At 40.5% G+C, this 24077-nt stretch overlaps 1 protein-coding gene across 2 annotated transcripts; it reads right to left on the bottom strand.

The window, feature by feature from the left end:
• Positions 1-201: 201 nt before the first annotated feature.
• On the bottom strand, positions 202-22722 carry ogg1 (8-oxoguanine DNA glycosylase). Of its 2 annotated transcripts, none has more exons than XM_079897706.1 (8): positions 22550-22722; positions 21654-21809; positions 19957-20315; positions 8270-8449; positions 1570-1748; positions 791-938; positions 580-629; positions 202-489 (listed from the first exon to the last, which is right to left on the bottom strand). In XM_079897706.1, exons 2-8 carry the CDS (start codon positions 21761-21763, stop codon positions 325-327), a joined length of 1191 nt encoding a protein of 396 aa, XP_079753832.1. In that variant the 5' UTR covers positions 21764-21809; positions 22550-22722; the 3' UTR covers positions 202-324. The 2 variants fall into 2 exon arrangements, with proteins under 2 accessions (XP_079753832.1, XP_079753833.1); XM_079897707.1 differs by having other exon boundaries at positions 22317-22586.
• Between the last annotated feature and the right edge of the window lie 1355 nt (positions 22723-24077).

Here is a 24077-nt window from a genome sequence, read left to right as displayed (position 1 = left end):
CTGTTTCTTAAAAAAATTGAAAAAAGATTAATTTTGAATTTATGTTTCTCAAATGCAGTTTTACAACAAACAACAACAAAACCTTCAGTGTTTAACTGCACATTTATCATACACAGTGGAAAATATAGTTCCTTCCTTGAAATTACCAGTCAAACTGAGCGGTTTGTAATTCTGATAATTAATTAATTAAAAAAAAAATATATATATATATATATAGTAGATTTTCAAAAGATGCATCCTATCCCCACTTTAAAAAAAACCTAAAAAAAAAAACACACAGACTCACTGTCTGAGTTGATAATTGATAAATGTTTTCATTTGATCTTATGACCTCTGATGCTTATTGCCTTTTTCTCTTTTCTGTTCTTCCTTATATCCGTCATATCTTCTCTTTTTCATCTTGTTCTTCAGCTCAGTTTTCTCATCTTTCATTACAGGAACCTCTTCTCTCAGCTTCTGAAACTTCTTTAGATCAGCACAAAAAAGTACCTGAGACAAAAAGAAACAATAAAGAGGTCATCAATGTGAAAAAAATATATAAATATTATTATCCAATGAAAGTTGTCCAGTATTACTCACAGACTGTGCCCAGCCAGCATAGGGACCCCAGAGTTTTCTAAAGAAGTCACCTAGAAAAAGAGAATCAAAAATATACCTCATTTAGTTTACCTATTAAAGTAGATTTTTACTACTACTTTTTTTGAGACAACGCGAGTTTGTCAGTTTAAAACTCACAGGCACAAATTGACTGTTGTGTGGTTGCCAGGCAGAGTATATTATAGGTACTAACCAATCTCTTTGTAGACTCTATCAGTCAAGGTCTTCTGGCTGTTACCGGCAGCAAAGTTGTAGTCACGTTTGGCGATCTGCCACACATGTGTGTCCACAGGAAGAGCCTCAAACTTGTCCAGTGACATCAGACATACACAGTCAGCCACCTGATCCCAAGCAAACATATATTTCAGATGTAACACAGATGTTTACAGATATGATAAATCTATGCGTTTAACAGCTAGAACGATCAGGACAGTTCAGCTGAAATAAAATAAAAGCCCTCATGTAAAGGGAACTATCATGTAAAGGTAATAAAGGAGCATATGCTAGAAGCATACCCTATGCAAATGTGTTGCATTGTATTGCAAGCATGTGTCCCATTGTACATACTGTACTTGATAACAGGGACACCAGGGACAGCAGATGTAAACTAGCTATTAGCTAATTCTGGTGCAATTACTTTTAATTGTGCATTGTCCCTGTAAAAATAAACAATAAAATGAAATAACAATGGAGTTAATCAAAAGTTTGAATATATTAATATTAATCAAGTAGCTTTAAGCACTGACAATTTACCTAACTTTAATTTCAGCTTTAGACTGCCATGATAGTGATTGACCTGGAAGAGAAAATCCTCCATAGAAGATGGAACTTCATGGTATCACACACCTTTGAGCAAAGCTGAGAATGCAACGTGTACTTGCGTTGCAATTGCGAGGGTAAAAGTGTATGCATTCATGTACTGCTATGCAAAGAGTATTTTTATGCAAACATGCAGGCTAAACAAATAATTACTTTGAGACCAACTCCAGGAAGAGTTCTCAGTGCATCTCTGGCCTGCAGGTAGGGGGCGCTGCGGAGCGACTGGAGCCAGTCAGGGCCATGAGAGTTCACAATGATTTGTGAGCTCTGCTGCAGGAAACGAGCACGGTAGCCAAAACCCAAGTCTCGCAAATGCATCTCCACACTAGGGTCTGTCACAGATATACAAACAAACATTCAAATATTAAGCATTATCCTTTTCAGTGCTTGTTTAATTTTGCATTGTGGTGTGTCAATGATTTTGGTTTTTAAACACATTTACTCTTATTAGTCTGTCTGGAATATATGATTGTGATGGTCAATATTGGCATTCAGCAGCCAAATAGTTTTGCATAAGAATGCTAAACTATATAAATAACTGTTGTCACAGGCAACCCATTTCTTACATATATGTGCTATTTACACATCTCATATAAGTCTATGATCTTTCTTCTCAAAAAATAGAATTATTTGAAGGGATAGTTCACCCAAGTTCTTGAACAGATTTAATTGAGCTTTTTATTCATATATAAACATTAAATCAACATAGATACACAGAGCACATCAAATATGGTAAAAGGATACTCAACGGTACATGCTCTGTGCGAGAACAAACCTCATTGGTTCTTGCGGAAGCTCAAATGTGCTTGCATTACACATGAGAATAAACCTTGTGCATCAAGCAAGCACGTTTGAGTTTCTTTTTATCATATTTGATGTGCTATCTACAGTATGTGCGTTGATCAATGTTTTATATTGTGAAAAAAAGCCTAAATCATATAAAGTGATCAAACTTTCCCAATTCATATGGATTACGTTTTCTTGCATTTTATTAACTTTTTGAAGTTTTGGGTGAATGTACTTTTAATGAAGGGACAGCATTTTCCTTAACAAAAGCCTAGGGTGAATTTGTATGTGAACTAACCATTAAACTCAAATCAACATTTCATGTCTATTCTTTTAATTATTTGGTATGTACCAGGGTCAGAAATTAACAAGATATTGTGGTAAAAATGTCACTAACTAAAATTACTGCAGATATTTAAAATGCAGGCCCCCATGTGCTTTTTTTTTTGTCTTTTAACTAATATTTAAAATATTTCATTATATCCTATTGTATGCTCAAAGACAATTAATTATTCTGAAATTTCTGACATTATCGTGTACATCGTATTAAAAATACAGTGTTAAAAGTTTAATTCAGCTAAGCTTGTCTGAGAAAGCAATGGCTGGTAAATTCTGTAACCGCATTTCGCCATTTCTCCTCAGACGGATGTCTGAAGTAAATCACAGATCGGCTTGAATGAGATTAAAGGGTGTTGTACCAGCACTCTTTAAATTAAACAAATACATGCTTTAAACACTGCAATACTTCATGTGTGAGAGACCTGACAAACATCTACCCTTCATGTTTTTATTATATTGATATTTGAAATATAATTTGTTTCATTGAAAAGTGACACTAAATGTTAACATGCAAATGCATATTTTATTGTATACAGATGTGGCCTTTAAAAACGCGCGCTTTCTCCCGCGGCATTCGGCAATTCGTCTCATACAGTCTCGCAGAATTCTGCAAGTGCTTTCGGGGGGCACTACTTACAAATTCCCTCAATGTGTTTCGCTTCACAGAATATCCACCAGGTGGCGCATAAAAAAACAACTTTACATTAGATTTTTCATTTTACTTCACATTATGTCATGATTGTGAGAAAACATCCACAATAAAATATAAATTATAAATAATAATAGACAAATATTTACAGTACTGTATTATACAGACATTTGGAAATATTTGTAAATCCAAAAGGTTCATCAAAGTGTTCTTAAGACGAGAAGGGGTATTGGACAACGTTTACGAATTTGTATATATGCTTTGTCATTGCTGTGGTTTCCAGGAGATGAGTGCATGCAGATTATTTAACATTGCTTTTATTAAAACAGCAAAGTGACGTTCTTGCCAGCGCATAACTTTTTTTGTACAACTATTAAGATGATTGTGCGTGCAATGCGCATTTAAGTGCAACAGAGAATTTAGTGTGAGCATAATACACGTGACTCTGCCTGTAAAAACCCAGCAGTATTTTTTTTTATTTTATACACAAAATCATCCTAACATAATGAAAGGCTTAAATAATGCGACTTACCCAGATTCTTAATTCCTGCAGATATTTCTTGTGTGATTGTTCATGTGAGATAATGTTGCTAAAACAAGCAGCTAAAACAAAGACTGCAATTAATTACATTTTGGAACTAACTTCCTTCATGTCGTTTTATTTATACACTGTAAAAAAAAAAAAGTTTTTTTTTTCTTATTTGTAAGTAAAGTTAGCATTAAATATGTTTTACAAATAAATGGTTTACAAACTCTTGGAGGTTTGTTACCATCATTCAGAAGAGTGGTGCTTGTGTAAATACGTGATTAAATCAGGAAGATTACATTGGTTTCTTTTCAGTGTAGGACAGTTTGTCAACAAAATGCAAAAATATAGTATATTTATAAACATCGCTAAAACAAAGAGTGAATAAGAATTAAAAAAGTAATGATGTTTTTTATGTTTTATGCACTTTTAGTTTTGTTGCAATTTCACCAAAAGCTTATTAGGAAATACACACAACACGCTAAACTTATTCTCTATATGTTAAAAATGTTGTAAAAAAAAATACGTATTCTTATATAAGAATAACAATATGATAGCCTAAATTTATATTGCGCTCAAACTGATTTAGATATGGAAAGAGGAATTCTTCTCAACTACCACCAATAAAGTTTTAAAATTCTTCTTTAGAAAATATTATATTTTGATGTTTCTGCGCAAGTTCAGCAGACAGTGTGGTTCGGGTTTGTTCCGATCAGAGCTCGTGAGTGGAGAGCGCATTTCTGAATATTCCGCAGGGTCGCTCGCTCAACCCAGATGTCCTGTTGCCTGCTTCGAAAATATGTGGAGTAAGGGCTGCTTCCAACTAAAAGTTTTAGTTGTTCATTTAAGTCATTCATGGACAAATCTCCCCTTTATATTCATTTAATTACTACTTTAGCCTACAGGATAATGAGCGTTTACGTAATATAGCCGCACTCAAGCGCACGACCGCACGCATAAAGCTTGCCACAAAGAACCGGTAAAAGTAATGATTATGAATGCGTCTAAATGTGTCTAAATACGCTGTGAATGTGAATGTGCATTATACGCTGAGTTTCGGTTCATTTATGAGACGAACTCCAGTTCACTCGCCGGCGCCTCCAATGCCGTGATTGTCTGCTATATTTACTTCTTATAAATCAAGGCAATTGGTTCATGAAACATTGATTAAAATTAAGATATAATTAATACAAAACGAAATTCAATTTAAAGAAAGGCAGCTGTTCTGTTTGAGGTCTCTGTGATAGTTTTAAAGCAGTCTTTTAGTGGCGCTTTCAGGGCGTGTCATGATCCTGCCATCTAGTCTTTAATTTTCCCTGGTCTTGAGGCAGGATCATGACAGACCCATGTTTTATGTGTAAGCACATGGCCATTTGTTTGGGCTGTGTGCTTGCGTTGTCTCGTCACGTAACCCCGCCCCCTTGTTATCCTCGTTTAGTCATCATTGCTTTACCCTTGTCACCTGTTTCCCTCATTAGTTTCTCCCTATTTAATCCCCTTGTGTTTGCTATCCTGGGCCGGTTCATTGCCATTTATTATGTGAAACCTACCGTGAACCTGTTGAAAGTCTTGTGAAGAGTTTGATCCTGTCTTAGCTGTTAGTTTATTGTTCAGTTTTATGTCTGAGTCTTAGTCTAGTCTTGTTAGTCTATTATTGTCGATCCTGTCTTGTTTTGCCCCCTCGTGGGTTTTGTTTTCCCTGTTTTTCTGTAATAAACGTAGTTCACTTGCATACTGTCTGCATTTGGGTTCATCTCCTTGCACCATCATAACAGGGCGCTCGTCCGTAACAGAGAACTGACACGTTGTTTTTTTGGATCAGACAATGATTACCAAATTTCTCTCTCATATTGTTCCTCAACCACTGAAAACGGTTTAAAAAAATCGAACCAAAAGTCAAATTATTATGGACAGAAGTTAGGTACAAAATGTGTGGGTACAAAATGATAGTGGTGGGGTACAAAATGACCCATGACGAGATCTGGTGGGTACGCGTACCCACCGTCCCCACCGAAATCGATAAAGGGAAACATGATAATATAAAAAGTACTGTACAGTAATGCAGAAAAGCGCATTACAACCATGTTAAAGCTATTTAAAACGTTCCGATGCAAAAAGGAACTAAATGTAAAATTAGATAAACTAGTTAATGATATTGCGCAAATGCTCTCGGTCTCTTCAAAGGTCTTTGCGAATTATTGTGTTATAAGACTCAGTTATCATACATCACATCTCTTCTACTGCAAGTACATAGAAAAAAAAGTCGGTTTGAGTTGGATTTTGAGTCGGATTTTTATGAAGAATATGTGACTGTTTATGTAACTGGCAAAAGAAAACTTTGCCAACCAAACGCTTGCCAAAAAGCGTGCATGTGTATGACATCAAAGTACTGCCAAAGCACCGAGAATCCCTGTCATGTTACTTCAATATCATACAGTATGCTCAGCATGAAGTCGAGCACACATACAGTATTGTCGTCAGTATGGCCACATGAAACACGACTGCCATCTACAGGTTTTAGTATTTCCTGCGTCCAACACCTAATCCCCCTTCTGCAGAATCCCGCAGAATTTCGGAAGTGCTCGTGGCATTCTTCTCTCTGAGACGCGCATTTTTAAAGGCCACATCTGTAGCTATATGTAAAAGTATCAGAGTCGTCATGGATAATGAGTTTGGTTGAAATTAATTAAATATGTTTAATGGGTTAAATAAGCTCAATTAAGGACTTAATTCCATTTTGTCGTCAGCTTCATTCTGTTCTGTGCGATTTAGCAAGAGTAAACGGCTAAGTATAATTTATAAATTTAATCCATATAAGACATTTCAATTGTTGTATGGTAGAATTTGGTGGTAGATCAAAAGGTATGAAATAGGAGTCCATTAGCTCCTCTGCAGACACCATTGTGAAGTTTCACTGTAAATATCTGTATTTGATGTCTAAGAGGCGAGTGGTGTTATGTAGATAATATGAAATAAATACAAACATGAAGAAAGCACCCCAACAACTTAAAACAGTGATTATAAAAAAAACTACTTAAAACAGAAAACTAACTTAGAGACTAGTGAAACATTCTTGAGTGTTTATATTGTACATTATTTAAAGCTACTTTTGCATTTCATATTGATTTGTGTTTATTAGTAACAGCCATAATTGTTTTTATCACAGACAAAATGATTGTGAAAAAAACAAAACATTGCATGACAGTAGAGTGCTAGTATAGCTACCTGTAAGCATATAAATGCAGCAGTTAAGAGTTCTTACCAGAACCAGGGAGTATGACCATATTAGCCCGGTTCTGTCAACACTGCATTGGCTCCCTATTAAACATCATATACATTTTTAAATATTGCTGATCACTTACAAAGCACTAAATGGTTTAGATCTGCAGTACTTGAGCGAGCTCTTAACGCATTATAGTCCTTCACGTCTATTGCGATCTCAAAATTCCGGCCAGTTGATAATACCTAGAAGATCAAAATTGACTGCTGGCGGTAGATCCTTTTCCTATTTAGCACCAAAACTTTGGAACAATCTTCCTAACATTGTCCGGGAAACAGACACACTCTGTCAGTTCAAATCTAGACAAAAATCTCTTTGACCTAGCATACACAACACATTATAGACTTCTATAATTCAATGTTAGGCTGCATAGTTTAGGTCAGCCGGAACCGGGAACACTCCCCATAAATCCTGATGTACTTGTTACATCATAAGAAGGATGGTGTCTACGCTAATATTAGTCTCTCTGTTTATCCAAGGTTTACCGCAGTCCACCGTATCCAGGCCGTATCCAGATCTGATGAAGGACCTGTGCCTGCTTCCCTTCCCTTTACTCAGTAGCCTACAGATAAAATGTTGTCGGGATAATTCCAGTTCGTGTGGCTACGCAGACGCGACAAAAAAATTCTGTATTATACATTTTTAAGGCCAGACAAGTAGTTTATTGAGGGTTGATTTGTAAAGAAGGACTACACGCCTGCGCACATATATATTCAAACGCGCATACCTTTGGACTGGTATGTGTGCGACGTCTGCGTTTTCGCGGGTTTGCGTTTTTGAGGTTTGCGCAGAGATAACGGATAATCGTTTGCACCTTCGAACCTATTTCAGGGAGTGCGTTCTCGAAACACCCGGCACCAGGTTTTGTGCGGATGGGCGGCCGGAGAGCGTTAAGGATTTTCCTGTTAGAACGGTGTTGTGTTAGCGGTCCCTAAGTTAATAACTAATGATCTTCGCAACGGAAGTGAATCAATCAATCAAAACTAACTTTAGCTGGACAATAACTTTATCCTAGAGCTGTTGTAAAGCCTTACGGTAATTTCCTATCATCTCTGTAAAGCTGCTTTGAAACAATCCATATTGTTAAAAGCGCTATATAAATGAAGGTGACTTGAATTGATTTGACTTGTAAGATAGTTAGTTTTATTTAATGCCATGTCAGCATCTAAGGCTATTTTCATGGCAAAAATTAAATTACAAAAATATGAATATCATATAAATACAATAAAACCAAGCAAACAAACACAAGTCATATTATACAAAAAAAATTTACCTGTAAGATCTTGCAGAGGGGGGAAATCATGATAGGCCACATCATCAATCTTGCAGAGGAGAGTCCCGAGTGTCTGACACAGTCTGTCAACCATGCCCTGAATCCGTGAAATGTGATTATTAGAGCTACAGATGAATGAGAAAAGACACTCCACGGGATCTTGACGTAACAAACGCACTCCTGAGATATTCAAAAAGACAGACACATCCACACAGACATTAAAAAGGATTTTTTAAAATTAAGAACCACTGTTCAAAAGACAGCACTCAGTAGATTTTAGTTTATGTTGCACTTGCTAATATGTCAGTCTTCGTGGATCTAAAGACAAGTTTGTTGCGTCAAAAAAGTGACTAGTATTAGGCTGGTCATGTGATTTCAACATGTCTGGCCTATGAAGCAACCTGCTTCCTGTAAAATAAATCAGCTTTTATTAGGCTACTTAAACTATCGGTCAAAAGGTTTAGATTTTTTTTTTGTTTCTGAAATAAATCTCTTATGCTGACAAAGGCTGTTTATTTGATCAAAAATACAGTAAAAACAGTAATATTGTGAAATATTACAATTTAAGATAACTATTTTTAATTTGAATATATTGTAAAATGCGATTGTTTTTCCTGTGCTGAATTTTCAGCAGCCATTACTCCCGTTTTCAGTGTCATATGATCCTTCAGAAATCATTCTAATATACTTATATTTAGTGCTCAAGAAACATTTCTTAATATTATCAATGTTAAAAATAGTTGTTAGAATAGATACGGATATGTTAATAGATACAAATATGATATGTGTAAATCATCTTTAAACTGAAAAATTACACGTGTACACCTTGAAAGGAGAAGAAAATACTGTGATTGTTACCCTCAAGTTGTTTGAAAACATACAATAACCAACTAGTTTCAAAGTGTCTGGCAATGGACCATAAAAGTATAAAACTAGTCCATGAATTATTTTTACATCTGGTGTACACTATGTAACTTTTTTCCCTTCTAACGGTTAAAAACAAAACTGCATGCATTTTGTTTGTGCTTCGGCTCTGCGTGACTGTGCAGATGAATTTAGTTATCCTACTGCTCATAAAACATTCACTACTTGCCTTAAAGGGATAGTTCACCCAAAAATGAAAATTGTCATTAATTACTCACCCTCATGTCGTTCCACCCGTAAGACTTTCATTCATCTTCGGAGAGCTAGCAACTTCCAGTTTGACGCTTCAAAAAGTTTATAAAGAGATCGTAAAACTTATGCATATTAATCAAGCGGTTTAGTCCAAATTTTCTGAAGAGACTCGATTGCTTTATATGATGAACAGATTGAATTTAGGCTTTTATTCACATATAAACATTCATCAACTCACACATTAGTTGTGGTAAACGGAAGCTCAAGCATATTCGCTTCACGTGCAAGAACCAATGAGGTTCATTCTCATGTGTTACGCAGCACGTTTGAGCTTCTGCAAGAACCAATGAGGTTACTTTGTTCTCACGCATCAAGCAGGTTCGGTTGAGCTTTTGTTTATGTTCGCTGATCAAATGTGAATAAAAGTCTAAATTACCTGATCATTATATAAAGAGGGTCTCTTCAGAAAATTTTGACTAAACCGCTCAATTCATATGGATTAGTTTTACAATCTCTTTATTAACTTTTTTTGGGGGAAAAAGCTAATTTACTTTGCACACACTCCAAAGGATGAGGACTCAGGGTCGATTTGATAAGGTAAAACTGACACCATTGTTACTGTTCGTATCACTCTTTATTAGGGGTATGCGATATATATCATCTGCGATAATATTGTAATTGTTGTTTTAACAATGTGCAATCTGACATTATCGAGTATATCCCTCACACACACACACACACACACACACACACAGAGAGAGAGTGCACACAGTCTACGTGATGTAGTCTAGTAGATTAGACTAGTGCGGGTGTGCGTTTTGAGTGCACGCTTTCACTGCATGATTTAGTCTAATTTATATAATTTAATATAGTTAATAAATATCACACGAAGAGTGCAGTTTTTCTCCAGATATCAGCATGATAACAAATGTGATATTGAATAAACTTTAGTTTAATAAGTTTAATAAACAAGAAGTTAATATTAAGTGACTTACATTCTAGACACCATATTGCCTGTTTTTGCTCTATTTCGCCAACCAAAATAGCTCAAAACAAAGGCACAACACTGTAATTGCGTCTCTGAGCAACACACGCCCGTGTTTCCTTACTGAATGAATCAGTTGAATCGGTAACACTTTACAATAAGGTTTATTAGTTAACATTAGTTAATTAACATGAACTAACCATGAGCAATACATTTGTTACTGTATTAATTAATATTTGTTAACAAAAAATACAGCTGTTCATTGTTTGTTCATGAACTAACCATGAGGAAAACATTTGTTACTGTATTAATTAATCTTTGTTAACAAAAAATACAGCTGTTCATTGTTTGTTCATGTTAGTTCACAGTGTATTAATTAATACAACTTTTGATTTTAAGAATGTATTAGTTAATGTAGAAATTAACAAAGATAAATAAATGCTGTAGAAGTATTGTTCATTATTAGTTCATGTTCCCTTTCAGTCGCTCACGTTCGACGTAACGTCAACGTGACGACGTAATTGGGATCACTTCAGGGAGCCCTATCAACTTCGAGAGTCTACAGAATGAGCCAATGAACGTTGCCGTGCGTGAATCGCATCACGCGCCCCCGCCCCGCAGCGCGGGTATAAACAGGAAGCGGGAACACGCACACATTGTCTTTCACTTTGGAGCCGAGCTTTTGCTTTCACTTCCGAACTCTACAGGAAAAGACTGCGTTTGAGAACGAGAAGAGGACTCTCCTTTGTGTTGGTGTGACGGCGCGATCAGCGGTGGCCGCAAGCATTGCAGCTCACAACTGCTGTTTTCACAGCACTATTGTTCTGTGTCTGTCTGTGTGTGTGTCGGTTCGGTGGGCGTTTCCCTGTGTGTTCATTCACACCGCGGCTACCCCTGAGTGCCTCAGCACTGAGAGAGTTATTTTTCTATTTTTTTGTTTTCACTAAAAGAGCAACACAAGCGTGACCCTGCGTCTTTTTCAAGATGTCATTCCGCTTGTGCGTTTCTGGATGCCATCGTTCCCTGGCGCCAGCAGATGGCCACAGTAGTTGCCTCTCGTGTTTGGGCATTCAACACGCTGAGGCAGCTTTTGTGGATAGTTCATGTTCCCATTGCGGGAATATGACTATCTCAGCGCTTAGATCTAGACTCGCTTACCTCAAGGGAGGTGCAGTCCCCTCGCCTATGCCCCGATCTAGTGTTTATTCTGCCCCGCAGAATAGACCTACTTCGGTGCATGACCAGGGTGATCTGAGAATTACCGTGAGGGCTTCCCCGTCGAGTCAACCTCCGCGGGCCCCTTACGCCTCACAAGCGCTGCTGCCATTGGAGTCCCTTAGCGAACGTCTAGGTCCTTCTCGGGAACAACCAACCGTTTCCTTTGGGGCTCCTCCTGACGACCAGATGTGCAGCATCGGAGGGTGAGCTTCAGTCCTCTGGAGATGACGACTTGGCTGCGTTACCCCCCTCGGGGCGTGTAGCGTTGTCCGAGACCGATCCAGAATGGGCGGCTATGCTTTCCCGGGCCGCCGAGAAGGTTGGGCTTGCGTGGAAACCTCCACCACGTCCCGAACCTTCTCGGTTGGACGATTGGTTTCTCGGGGCGGGCCGTGCTGGTTCTCAGTGCGCCCCCCCCCCCCGGTACCTTTCTTTCCGGAGGTGCATGAGGAGCTTTCTAGGACGTGGAAGGCACCGTATAGTGCCCGAAGCCGTCTTAGTGGCTCCTCCCCCTCGCCACCCTCGACGGCGGGGCAGCTAAGGGATATGTGGATATCCCCCCAGTGGAGCGGGCCGTCGCAATGCAACTGTGTCCGGCGTCCGCCTCCTCTTGGCAGGGTAATCCACGCCTCCCGTCCAAGGCCTGTAAAATTTCGTCCAGTCTAACGGCGAAGGCTTACAAGGCCTGTGGACAGGCTGCTTCCGCCCTCCATGCCATGGTGCTCTTACAGGTCCACCAGGCCCAGGCGCTCATGGACATGACGAGGGTGGTTCTGACCCAGGGCTCCTCCGGGAGCTCCGTGTGGCAACCGACCTCGCCCTCCGAGCGACGAAGGAAACCGCAAGTTCAGTCGGTCAGGCGATGTCCACCTTGGTGGTCCAGGAGCGCCACCTTTGGCTCAACCTGGCGGATATGAGGGACACCGATAAATATTGATTTCCTGGATGCCCCTCTTTCCCAGGTTGGGTTGTTCAGCGACACGGTCGAGAGCTTTGCCCAGCAGTTCTCGGCCACACAGAAGCAGAATCCTGCCCCAGCGGACCGCTGCTGCTCCCACCCATCCGCGGGCCGCAGACCCGCACACTCACTCTGCCCTTCGACGGAAGCAGGTATGTGCTGCACCACACACTCAGACCCCACTTCGGGCCGCTGTGCCGTTCGAGTCGGGTCCCTGCATTCCACCGCTCTGCCCCACCCCAGGTACGTCTGTGGTGCCGTTGGTCCCGCTTGCTCGGTCTCTGGGAGCCTGGTTAACGCTTCCCAGCCCGTCTCGCTGGCTCATCCGTACCATCAGACTCGGCTATGCGATTCAGTTCGCCCGGCGTCCCCCTGCTTTCAAGGGCATTCTGTTCACCCGTGTTCTGGCGGTCAATGCCCCTGTGCTCAGGGCAGAGATCGCAGTCCTACTGGCGAAGGACGCGATCGAGCCGGTCCCTCCAGCCGATATGAAGACCGGCTTCTACAGCCCGTACTTCATTGTACCCAAGAAAGGTGGTGGGTTACGACCAATCTTGGACCTGCGCGTTCTGAACCGGTCCCTTCACAGGCTACCGTTCAAGATGCTTACGCAGAAACGCATTTTCAAATGCATCCGTCCCCAAGATTGGTTTGCAGCGATTGACCTGAAGGACGCGTACTTTCATGTCCCGATTCTCCCTCGACACAGACCGTTTCTTCGCTTTGCGTTCGAGTTGTTGTTCGCTGTGCCTCGAGTTGTTAGCAGTACGTCTTGCGCTGAGCCGCTTCAAAACGCTGCTACTAGGCAAGCATGTACTGGTCCGTACAGACAGCACTGCGACCGTTGCGTACATCAACCGCCAAGGTGGTCTACGCTCCCGCCGCATGTCACAACTCGCCCGCCATCTCCTCCTCTGGAGTCAGAGGCATCTGAGGTCGCTTCATGACGTTTACATTCCGGGCCTGCTCAACCGTGCAGCCAACGAGCTTTCACGGCAGCAGGTGCTACCGGGAGAATGGCGACTCCATCCCCAGGTGGTCCAGCTGATTTTCAGGCGCTTCGGGACCGCACAGGTAGATCTGTTTGCCGCCCCGGACACGTCTCACTGCCAGTTGTTCTATTCCCTGACCGAGGGGACCCTCGGCACGGATGCTCTGGCACACAGCTGGCCCTGGGGCCTACGCAAGTATGCGTTTCCCCCAGTGAGCCTTCTTGCACAGACCTTGTGCAAAGTCAGGGAGGACGAGGAGCAGGTCTTGCTAGTTGCGCCGTATTGGCCCAACCGGACCTGGTTCCCGGAACTAATGCTCGTCGCGACAGCCCCTCCCTGGCCCATCCCTCTGAGAGAGGACCTGCTCTCTCAGAGACGGGGCACCCTATGGCACCCGCGTCCAGACCTCTGGAAACTCCATGTCTGGTCCCTGGACGGGACGCGGAGGTTCTAGGTGACCTACCCTCTGCGGTAGTTGACACCATCCCTTCCGCTAGAGCCCCCTCTACGAGGCGCCTCTATGCATTGAAGTGGAACCTGTTTGTTGACTGGTACTCCTCTCACAAGGAGAACCCCCGATATTGCTCGATCAGAGCCGTGCTTTCCTTCCTGCAAGAAGGGCTGGAGCGAAGGCTGTCTCCCTCCACCCTTAAAGTGTATGTTGCCGCTATTGCCGCACATCACAATGCTGTTGATGGTAAGTCTTTGGGAAGGCACGACCTGATCGTCAGGTTCCTGAGGGGAGCGAGGAGACTGAATCCTCCTCGCCCACTCTCTATACCCTCTTGGGATTTGTCTCTGGTCCTTTCAGCACTTCAGAGACCACCCTTTGAGCCTCTGCAATCAGCTGAGTTAAAAATCCTGTCCTGTAAGACAGTACTCCTGGTTGCATTGGCCTCTATCAAGAGGGTAGGGGACCTGCATGCATTTTCGGTCAACGAATCGTGCCTAGAATTCGGCCCGGATAACTCTCACGTGATCCTGAGACCCCGGCCCGGATACGTGCCCAAGGTTCCTACCACTCCCTTCCGGGACCAGGTAGTGAACCTGCAAGCGCTGCCTTCGGAGGAGGCGGACCCAGCCCTGGCTTTTCTCTGTCCCGTTCGCGCTCTGCGTCTGTACGTGGACAGAACGCAAAGCCTCAGGACCTCAGATCAGCTCTTCGTCTGTTACGGAGGCCAGCAGAAGGGAAAGGCTGTCTTCAAGCAGAGGATGGCCCACTGGATAGTGGATGCCATTGCCTTGGCTTACGAAGCCCAAGGCGTGCCCTGCCCGCCCAGGTTGAAAGCCCACTCCACTAGGGGTGTCACTTCTTCCTGGGCGCTGGCACACGGCGCTTTGCTGACAGACATCTGTAGAGCTGCGGGGCTGGGCGACACCTAACACGTTCGCTAGGTTTTATAGCCTACGTGTTGAGCCGGTTTCTTCCTGTGTGCTCGCTTCAACTAGCCGGTAACACAGAAGTTCCCGCTCTAGTGTCGGCTTGCTGCGCCACTCCCTTCCTAGGAATGGATACGTGCGCTTTTTGCTCCAGTCGAGTTCCCCAATTGGCGAACCCTGTGAGTTCCTCCGCACCCCTTCGGCAGTCGGACGTTGCGGAGCGTCCGACGCCAGGCCTAGTGCTCGTATGCTTGTGTAACTTGTGCTAGGCTGGGTTCCATATGTGGTGATCCCTGCGGCGATCCCATATGTGTATTCTTCCACGACCAGCTCCCTGCGGTGAGCCCGTGTCTTTCCCTCTGCCGTCACTGTCGGTGTAGTCTCCCCCTTCGGGTGGAGCCACCCCAGTGACATTCCATAAATTGTACTGCCCCTTCGGCCAGTCCATATGTGTATTCTCCACATGTTACCTCCCTTGAGGCAGGATGTGGCTCCACAGCGTCCTTTTCCCTGGAAAGATACGCTTTCCCAGTGTTATCCAAGAGTTCCACTGTGTGGGGTATAATGGAACAGCAGTTGAACTCCCTCTACGCAGGTCTTCCACCCCAGCAGTTGGGGGTCTGAGAGTCTTGCGTAGGGCGCTGGATGTGGCAGCAACTGTGTCATTTTCCATGGGATCCCAATTACGTCATCACGTCGACGTTACATCGAACGTGAGCGACTGAAAGGGAACGTCTCGGTTACTAATGTAACCCTCGTTCCCTGAAGGAGGGAACGGGAGACGTAACGTCCCGTCGCCACCGTTGCTGACCATCGCAGCATGGCCGTCACAAATTTCGGCTCCTCAGCGAAAAACAATGTGTGCGTGCGCCCGCTTCCTGTTTATACCCGCGCTGCGGGGCGGGGGCGCGTGACGCGATTCACGCACGCCAACGTTCATTGGCTCGTTCTGTAGACACTTGAAGTTGAAAGGGCTCCCTGAAGTGATCCCAATTACGTCGTCACGTCGACGTTACGTCTCCCGTTCCCTCCTTCAGGGAACAAGGGTTACATTAGTAACCGAGACTTTAACTAAAGTAGTTAACTAATGTTAACTAATGAACCTTATTGTAAAGCTTTACCTTTGAATCAATTACTAAGATGGATTAAGTCAAATGCTTCCTGAATTATCAGCCGTTTGAATGAATCGGTTGAATCTCAATGACTCACTTATTAACGGTGACTTGCTGCCACATTGGCTAGTACTGGCGGTTTTAATTTCACATTTAACCCCCTGAGGTCGACGGTATCGCCGGCGATACCAGCTCGCTTTTTTTTATCAGTGTAAAAGAAACTCATGAATACTCTGTTGACTTTGATTTTCCATAGGAGTTTCATACATCAATCGATTCTGTTAAATGTGTATTATTTTTGTGTATACTCACAATAAAAACAAAGTGTTGTGCTTTTCGCCAAATAAAGAAAAATAAACACGAAGCGAGTTCTGCCTTCTCTCTGTCCGTGTAGTCCATTCTGAAACGCGTCCGAAAATTAATCATAACTCAGCGAATACTTCTCACACAGGCACGTGAGATATGTCTTTATGAAGCTTGAAATCTCTTCTTTTAAATGAAGTAATTTATATAAAAAAACAACTGTTTTTAACTCATGTAATCCCTTTGAAAGCAAGGAGAGGTACCGTTTTTCCTTCTCCCTTCATTATCTCTAAATGAGCTGCAGCCGCCCCGCCCCCGGCGCGATTCACATGTAAATAGTTTACCTGATCTAGTATGCATCGCATACGCCCCCCGATCAATGCCATAAAAACACAGTTTGTTCATCAGACTTACTGATAGTTCATCGCGTTTTGAGTATGACACGCTTCTCCGGTAATAAAGACTCCCTTCAGATGATTCTGGACAGCGAGGAAGAATGCACCTTTTCCTCAGAGGACGAACGGCAGCATTTTGAAGAGCGAATTCCGCCGAGAACACAATTTCGGAGTAAGTTTTACTTAAAAGTCTTTTGTCTTTTATTTTTCGTGTTCGCATTTATGAGGAAAAAACAATATTACGTGACAGTTCTCCATTATGGACGCGAGCGCTCTAAAAAAAGCACTAAAAGACTTTCAAACTTTCACAGAGACCTCAAAACAGAAAGTACAAATCCTTTCTTTAAAACGAATTTCGTTTTGTATCAATTGTATCTTAATTTTAATAATTTTTTCATTAACAAATTTCCTGGATTTAAAGTAAATATAGGCTTGCAATCACAACATAAGGTGCTTGAACTGGACATCATCATGAACCAGACCGTAGCCTACTCGCCTCACATGTCTAAAAAATGTGAAATATATTTACAGAAAGCTGGTTCTAAACAAAACCATCCAAAACACTAGCCTACTGCGAAGATCGCGAGTCAATAGCCTATCGTCAACTTCATCTTTGCCAGAAGTTAAATTTAAATCGCGTGTGTGAATGAATGATGATGTTTTAGCAAACTGTATTGCTACTGAGATGAGTAAAAATCGACTGAAATATGAATACATAGATAAAATGTAGGCCTATAATCTTTTTTTTTTTTTTTTTTTACAAAGAAAGAGTACACTTGAAATATTGTTGAAATTGTAATTATTGTTGTAATTGTAACCTTTTTAATAAAATAGCAAAACATATTTACAAGATAGATGTAAGCAAAATCTTAAATGGTCAATATAAGTCAGAGTCCTGCACGGGTCTGATTTTGTAAATCCGCACCCGCCCGTACCCGCAGTGTTTCAAACCGCATCCGACCCGTTATCCGTCAACAGCACTAATTAAAATCCGCACCCGACCCGACCCGCTTAAAATAGAACCGACATCCGACCCGAACCCGAAATAAAATCAGTTTAGCCAATCACATTATAGACACAATTACAAAAATGTTTATTGCCATGTCATACAGAAGTTATAACGACAAGAATTAACACAAGGACAACTTCAGCCGAAGCTGTCAAAAGGCCGGTAACTTACAAGAAGAAAACTGAGCAGCCTAACGTACAACAGACGCGGCTACAACACTATCTGGCACGCAATATCGTTTAGCCTACATCTGACAATTTTGCGTTCAAACACGCCCTGCACACCACACATACTTAACAGTGTTAAATATGAAAAATACTGTTCGATAGAACTGCTTGCTTTGTTAACTTACCACAGTTATCTGCGTGCTTCCTCTGCGATGAAGTTCCACGGCTATCCAACACGAAAATGCATGCAGCAAAGCCTTTCACAATATTGTTTTCTTCAGATAACTCCATATTTCTCCCACACACTGGATTTGACTTTTGATGACGTATTGTCGACAACTTTACAATCTCCACTAGCTATTCTTTTCTTCAACTCCTCAGCATCTATCTCGACGACTGCAAGCAGATCGCGCGCGCGGTTATGAGGATTTTTTTTTTTTAAAACTGAAAGTAGCCTAGGTAACGTTATCCTGGGAGGGCGTGGCGCGTGGGCACAAATAAACTGATGTGTATTTCAAATTATTTTATCAACTTGAAATACAGGAATATTTTTGTAGATTTTATACGTTTTACGTTTGCATGTGAGTGTTTTAAACCCTGTTTAGACCCGTGTTTCCCCCGTGTCCGACCCGACCCGCACCCGTATCCGACACAGTTGGATATTTTTCGAGTCCCGAACCCGTGCAGGACTCTAATATAAGTCTTCTAAATATATCTTTTGTCCTTGTATTGTGGCTCAGTCAGTTTCACACCTGAGTGAATGGCTCATCATTATGCAGAGTGGGTGGGACATTGTAATCTAAGTCTTATTGACACATATTTACTATGTGTTTTGTGGCCTTATTTCAGAAAAATTTTTTTTTTTTTTTTCAATAACCACGCATAAACATTATTCTTTCAAAAATGAAAACATGTACATACACATGGCTCACATATTATGGTAGCCCTGTTTGTGCTTTATAGAGTGAATTTACACCTTTGCCATTAATATGTTTATAAGCAACTGAAAAAAGCACAAATGTCAGGGCATGTCAGAACATCTCAAGGGCCCCAAAAACAGCCCAGACCCCAGAGGGTTAAAGTATCTTTTCATGTTTTAAATAATTTCAAATATAAATTGTTTAAAACATCAAAACATTATTTATGCGTTTGTAGCTGCAGGTTATTAATTTGTCACCTCTGAGCTGCACTGAACAGTCGGTATAAATGCATCTAAATGCCACTTCTGTTTCTCCTCTCCGTTGCCCAAGATGGATTTTGTTGATACTTATTTAATTTAATTGGTAACAGCCCTATTGTGTCTTGTCTTATTATAATTAAATTTGATTAAATTTATGAAATTGACACAAAAGATGATACATGCATATAATTAGGTTTAAAAAATGGATTTAAAAAAGGTAAAAATGTCCATAAAAGGTAAATACTAGGGATTCACCGAAATATCAGCCGCTGAAAATTATCGGCCAAAAATAGCATTTTTGCTTTCTGGCCAAAAGAGAAAAAAGGCCAAAAATATGGCGCCCCGCCCCTCCTCTCGGTGTACAGCATGTTTTATAACTTTGCAAGTGGCTCCGCTTCCAAAGATGCACAGCTTCGAAGCGACTGCTCAGTATTTCGTTCCATGTGTGCGCTGCGCTCTCTTCTGTCGCTCATGGCCCAAACGCTCCACTCATGCACTCACGATCATCATAAAAGCAAAGTCCACTCAAATAACGTGCCGAAATGAAATTTCTCTGGACTTGTTTGTGGTAAAGGCGGTATAGCCGTTCACTGATCCACTCCCTGCTCTGCTCACAGGACTACATAGAACTCACATGCTGACGGTATAAGTGTAGTTCATATGGGGGGGTTGGGGTCGGACATGTGTTTGCAGGGGGACCTCGCAGATTTGCACTACGCCACTGATTCTTTCAGTATATGGAAAAGAGCATCACGAAAATTCAGCATAACTGCATTTGTGTTGAAGAGGAAATCATATGAACAGAATTATAACAGAAAATTATAACAGAATTTTCATTTTTGGGTGAACTATTCCGTTAATTAGATATGTACCTGTAAAGATGTTAGCTGGATGCTTAAAGTGTGGATCTGCGGTGCTCCAGTCCCTGTAGAGATCCCCTAATTTTACACCTAACTGGAAATAGTCCCTCAGAAGTTCCTCCTCTTTGATGTCAGGTTCTGACATAACTGTGCACATTCCCGCCTCTTCCTGCTTCATGTCAATCATTCTTTTTGACCTCTTCCCCAATAACTGCTCCTCCTCTTCCACTTTTTGTTTCTGTCTGTTTTCTGTTCCTGGATTTTTTTGGTGATTGTAAACATAGTACCATAGTGTATCCTCTGTTTGAGTAAGCGTCCACACTTTTCCCCGCATTACTCCCGTCCAGTGACCATCCGCAGTCTCACGCCATCTAAAAAGATAGACAATCATGAACAATTGAACACAGACATTCATACGCAGACTGCAGGCGAGATAGCGTGTGTTTTCCCCCAATGCCTGTTTGTGCCCATTCGATACATACCTAGGAACATTTTGCACGCACTGGTTTCTCGTAGGAGCGGTCGGAGTGGGAACTACATCCGGTTCACCGAAGCTAATATTTTGGTTTGCAAAATCCGCATATCAAGGGCGCAAATGTGGAGAAATTGCCCAAAATGCGTTAAGTTGTGCTAAGATAAAAATATGTACCAGCTTATTGATTGCTTCTATAGCTATGTTATTCATATAGGCTTCATGTGACGAATATTTTTTACGTACTTTGTAGATTTCTGTTTGTAGCAAATTTGCGACATTGGTCCATAACGGCTGGATTGGGCTAATGGCTACATATTATAATAATGCTGTATTTAGATGGTTTCAGCCCAAATTATTATTTTTTATTTTTTTATTTTTCACAAAAAATAGCATGTTAGGATATAACACTATAAGAATATATAATGTATGCACTGGAGAAACAAGGAAAGAGTTAAACAGAGTGTAACATGGAATGTATAAAAACTACTGTCAATGTTAGGGAGTAGGAGAGTGTTTTGTTTCTTGCTGTTGTCAAGATTCATTAATTTGTCAATTAAAGTTTATAAGTTCTAACAACTTTGTGCCATGAATAAAATCTACATACCTGAGATGGGAAAATGTGTTTTATTAATTTTACCATTTTGTAAAAAAAATTACCCTAAATGCCTGTTGTCGCAAATTTGCAACATACCAAAATTTCTATTTATTTGTTGTGCAAAAGTGAAATTGATAATCTCAACATTATTTACCATCTACTTAAAGGCAAAAACACACATTACATTTTTTTTTTATATACAGCTATATAAATTCAGGCGTTAAGGGGTTAAGGCATTGTACAGAATGAAATATTACTTTACTTACAGTGTGCTATATATATGGGATGCTGCTTACTGTATTTTTAAATACAGCCCATATTTACATATCAGTACCTACTCAGTATTTAGCAGCTTGGTGGAAATGTTATTAATTATTTCACATGTGTCTTGGTAGGCCAGTCAAAACACAATTTACACAGACATCTTAAAGGTACAGTATAAAAATAGCATACTTAGGGTGAGAGACTAAATGGTGTGAAAAAAAAAAAAAAAATATTGGCTTGGGTATGAGAAACAATGACTAACATTATAAATGGACTGCAGGGAGTAAATAAAATGCTACAAAAGCATAGAATGTGACCCTTTTAAAAGAAATGTTTCTTTTGAAGAGAGCAATGAAACAGTAGAATATAGTTTACCTGAAGGTCTGACCACATCCTAGAGTGAAATCCAGCCGAAGCTCTGACTGTGGACATGTGAGTGACCGCCACGCCTTACAACCCACAGAGAGCAGAGCATGCTGGGACATAATGTAGCTTTGATCCTTACACCATCAGGACATATCAAGTCAGCTACTGTGATAACAAAAAAGAAATAAATATAACAACAATTCAAGGAAAGAATAAAATAGACTTAAACAAATTAAAACATGCTATGAAAACACACATATGGTTTGCACAAAAGAAAAGTTTAAATAAATTAGGTCTGTAGAGCACAAAGAGACACCCTGTACTTAATATAACGTGTGCACGCTGTATATATTCTATACGACAGAAGTAACAGAAACAACTATTTTTCACAGAAATAAATAAGTTAACTTCAATACAAAATTTTTGCAATCTATTGGGCAGAAAATGTTGCCAGCTAATCACTGTGTTCTATGGACAAGGGGCGCACTTTGTTTATTTTTCCCTCAATTCTTATTGTTACATATTGGAATTATACAATAAATTGCTTAAATATATGAATTCCAAGAATTGGTAACGTTATCTGAGATAGAAATCGAAACCCGTCCTAGTAAGCTCTAGTAGACGAGGTGATTGGTTTATCCTGATCAGCCCTGAAAAGATAAATAGACTCACAACGCCGTCTTGATGTTTTAGCATCAGCAGAGCAGATTTAAAGTCGAGCCTCCAATGTTAACAACAACAACAAAACTTAATGCTGCTTTGCGAAGGAGGCAAGAGCGCGTTTTTCAGACGTGTTTTTATAAACATATTTTCACTGACATCCCATCGGCTAATCTTCAACATTGTATTTATCTTCTTTTTCCGATTGAATTTTATGACAGATTGAACACCATACGGCGCATTACCTTCTTCTTCTTCTTCTTCTTCTTCTTCTTCTTCTTCTTCTTCGGTGTTTTATGGCTGGCTGTTGGCGTCCAAAAATTTGCATTACTGCCACCTGTAGCAGTATAGAAGGCTCTTTCTCTGGCTCTTTGCCTGTAGTTTCTTCTTCTTCTTCTTCTTCTTCTTCTTCTTCTTCTTCTTCTTCTTGTTACTGGCCGCTCACTCCTTAGGAGTATTACCGCCACCTACTGTACAGCCTACATGGGTGATGCATCTATATGGGTCAATGACGTGACGGGTCTTTTTTTTTTGTCCAAAGGCCTTAATAATAATAAAAAAACAAATATGTAACATCCAAAGTATGTAAGGTAGTACAACTTGATCTCTTTTACTGAATCCAAAAGGTTTTAATTATATTTTACTACATATAAAGGTATTTTAAAGATTTTGAAGTGTCAAAAGGTCATTCAGTTTAACCGTCCGAAGGCCAATACAGCAATTTCATTTGTGATTAAAATATCTTAAAATTTAATACATTTATATATTTTTTATTCTGGCATGATTTTATAACATTATATATCAACATAGTGCAAAATGGTATTAAAATTATGTGTAGAAGTCGTTGCTTTGTTATGAGAAAGAATGTCCGGAAAAATGATTTTCATTGATGTCATTCAGAGTAACCAATATAAAGGGCTCCATTTTGGTTCAAATCATGTGGTCAATATTATGTGACAGGATGTGACATCATTCAGACACCTGCAAAGGAATGGTTGTGAAGCAAAGTATGTAACTCTCTCTTAACTATTAGAAAAATTCATGTATTCACTTGCTCATACACATGTCCCCAAATATCGGGTCATTCGGTACAACCACTATAAAACATGGATAATGTTGTAATATTTTAAAAACTTTTACTAAATATAAAATGTTTGATTGTCCTTTTGGTAGCTAGCTAGCTAACTAACAAGCTAGGCAGCTAGATATCAGCCTGTTAGCATTGAGTGAAGATTTTGTCATTCGTTATAACCAAAAGAGTCATTCGGTTAAACTGAAATTTTGGTTATAACGAATGACTTACTGGTTGTATCGAATGACAGCAATGTATGTTGGTCATATTTGTACATATCTGGAATAAATAAATACAACATTGTATTAATAGAAAATGTGCAGTGTATATTAATATATAATTTTGACTGAATTTTACCTTTGCAGATGCCTTTATCAAATAAGGAAAAAGCCGCTCACTTCTGGGCAAGGATAAATGCTGATCGAATGTTAGAACCTACGTTAGAAGCCACATAGCAACATCCTAGCAACCACCCCAAATACTTTAGCAACTGCATAGCAACAACCTAGCAACCACGCTGAATACCCTAGCAACCACCCTGAATACCCTAGCAACCACATAGTAACACCCTAGCAACCACTCAGAAACCTTAAAACGAAATTTCAGTTCTGTCTCTCTCAATCTAACTTTAAAGTTTGTCTTGTCGAACTTTATCTAGTTATTTTTCATGAATTTATAGCCTAGCAGCTCATCGTTTAACA

This window comes from Squalius cephalus (genome assembly GCF_949319135.1).
Source record: "Squalius cephalus genome assembly, chromosome: 16".
In the NCBI taxonomy this organism is placed as follows: domain Eukaryota; kingdom Metazoa; phylum Chordata; class Actinopteri; order Cypriniformes; family Leuciscidae; genus Squalius; species Squalius cephalus.
Note: the sequence above shows the minus strand (reverse complement) of the source record. Positions and strands in the feature narration are given on the sequence as shown.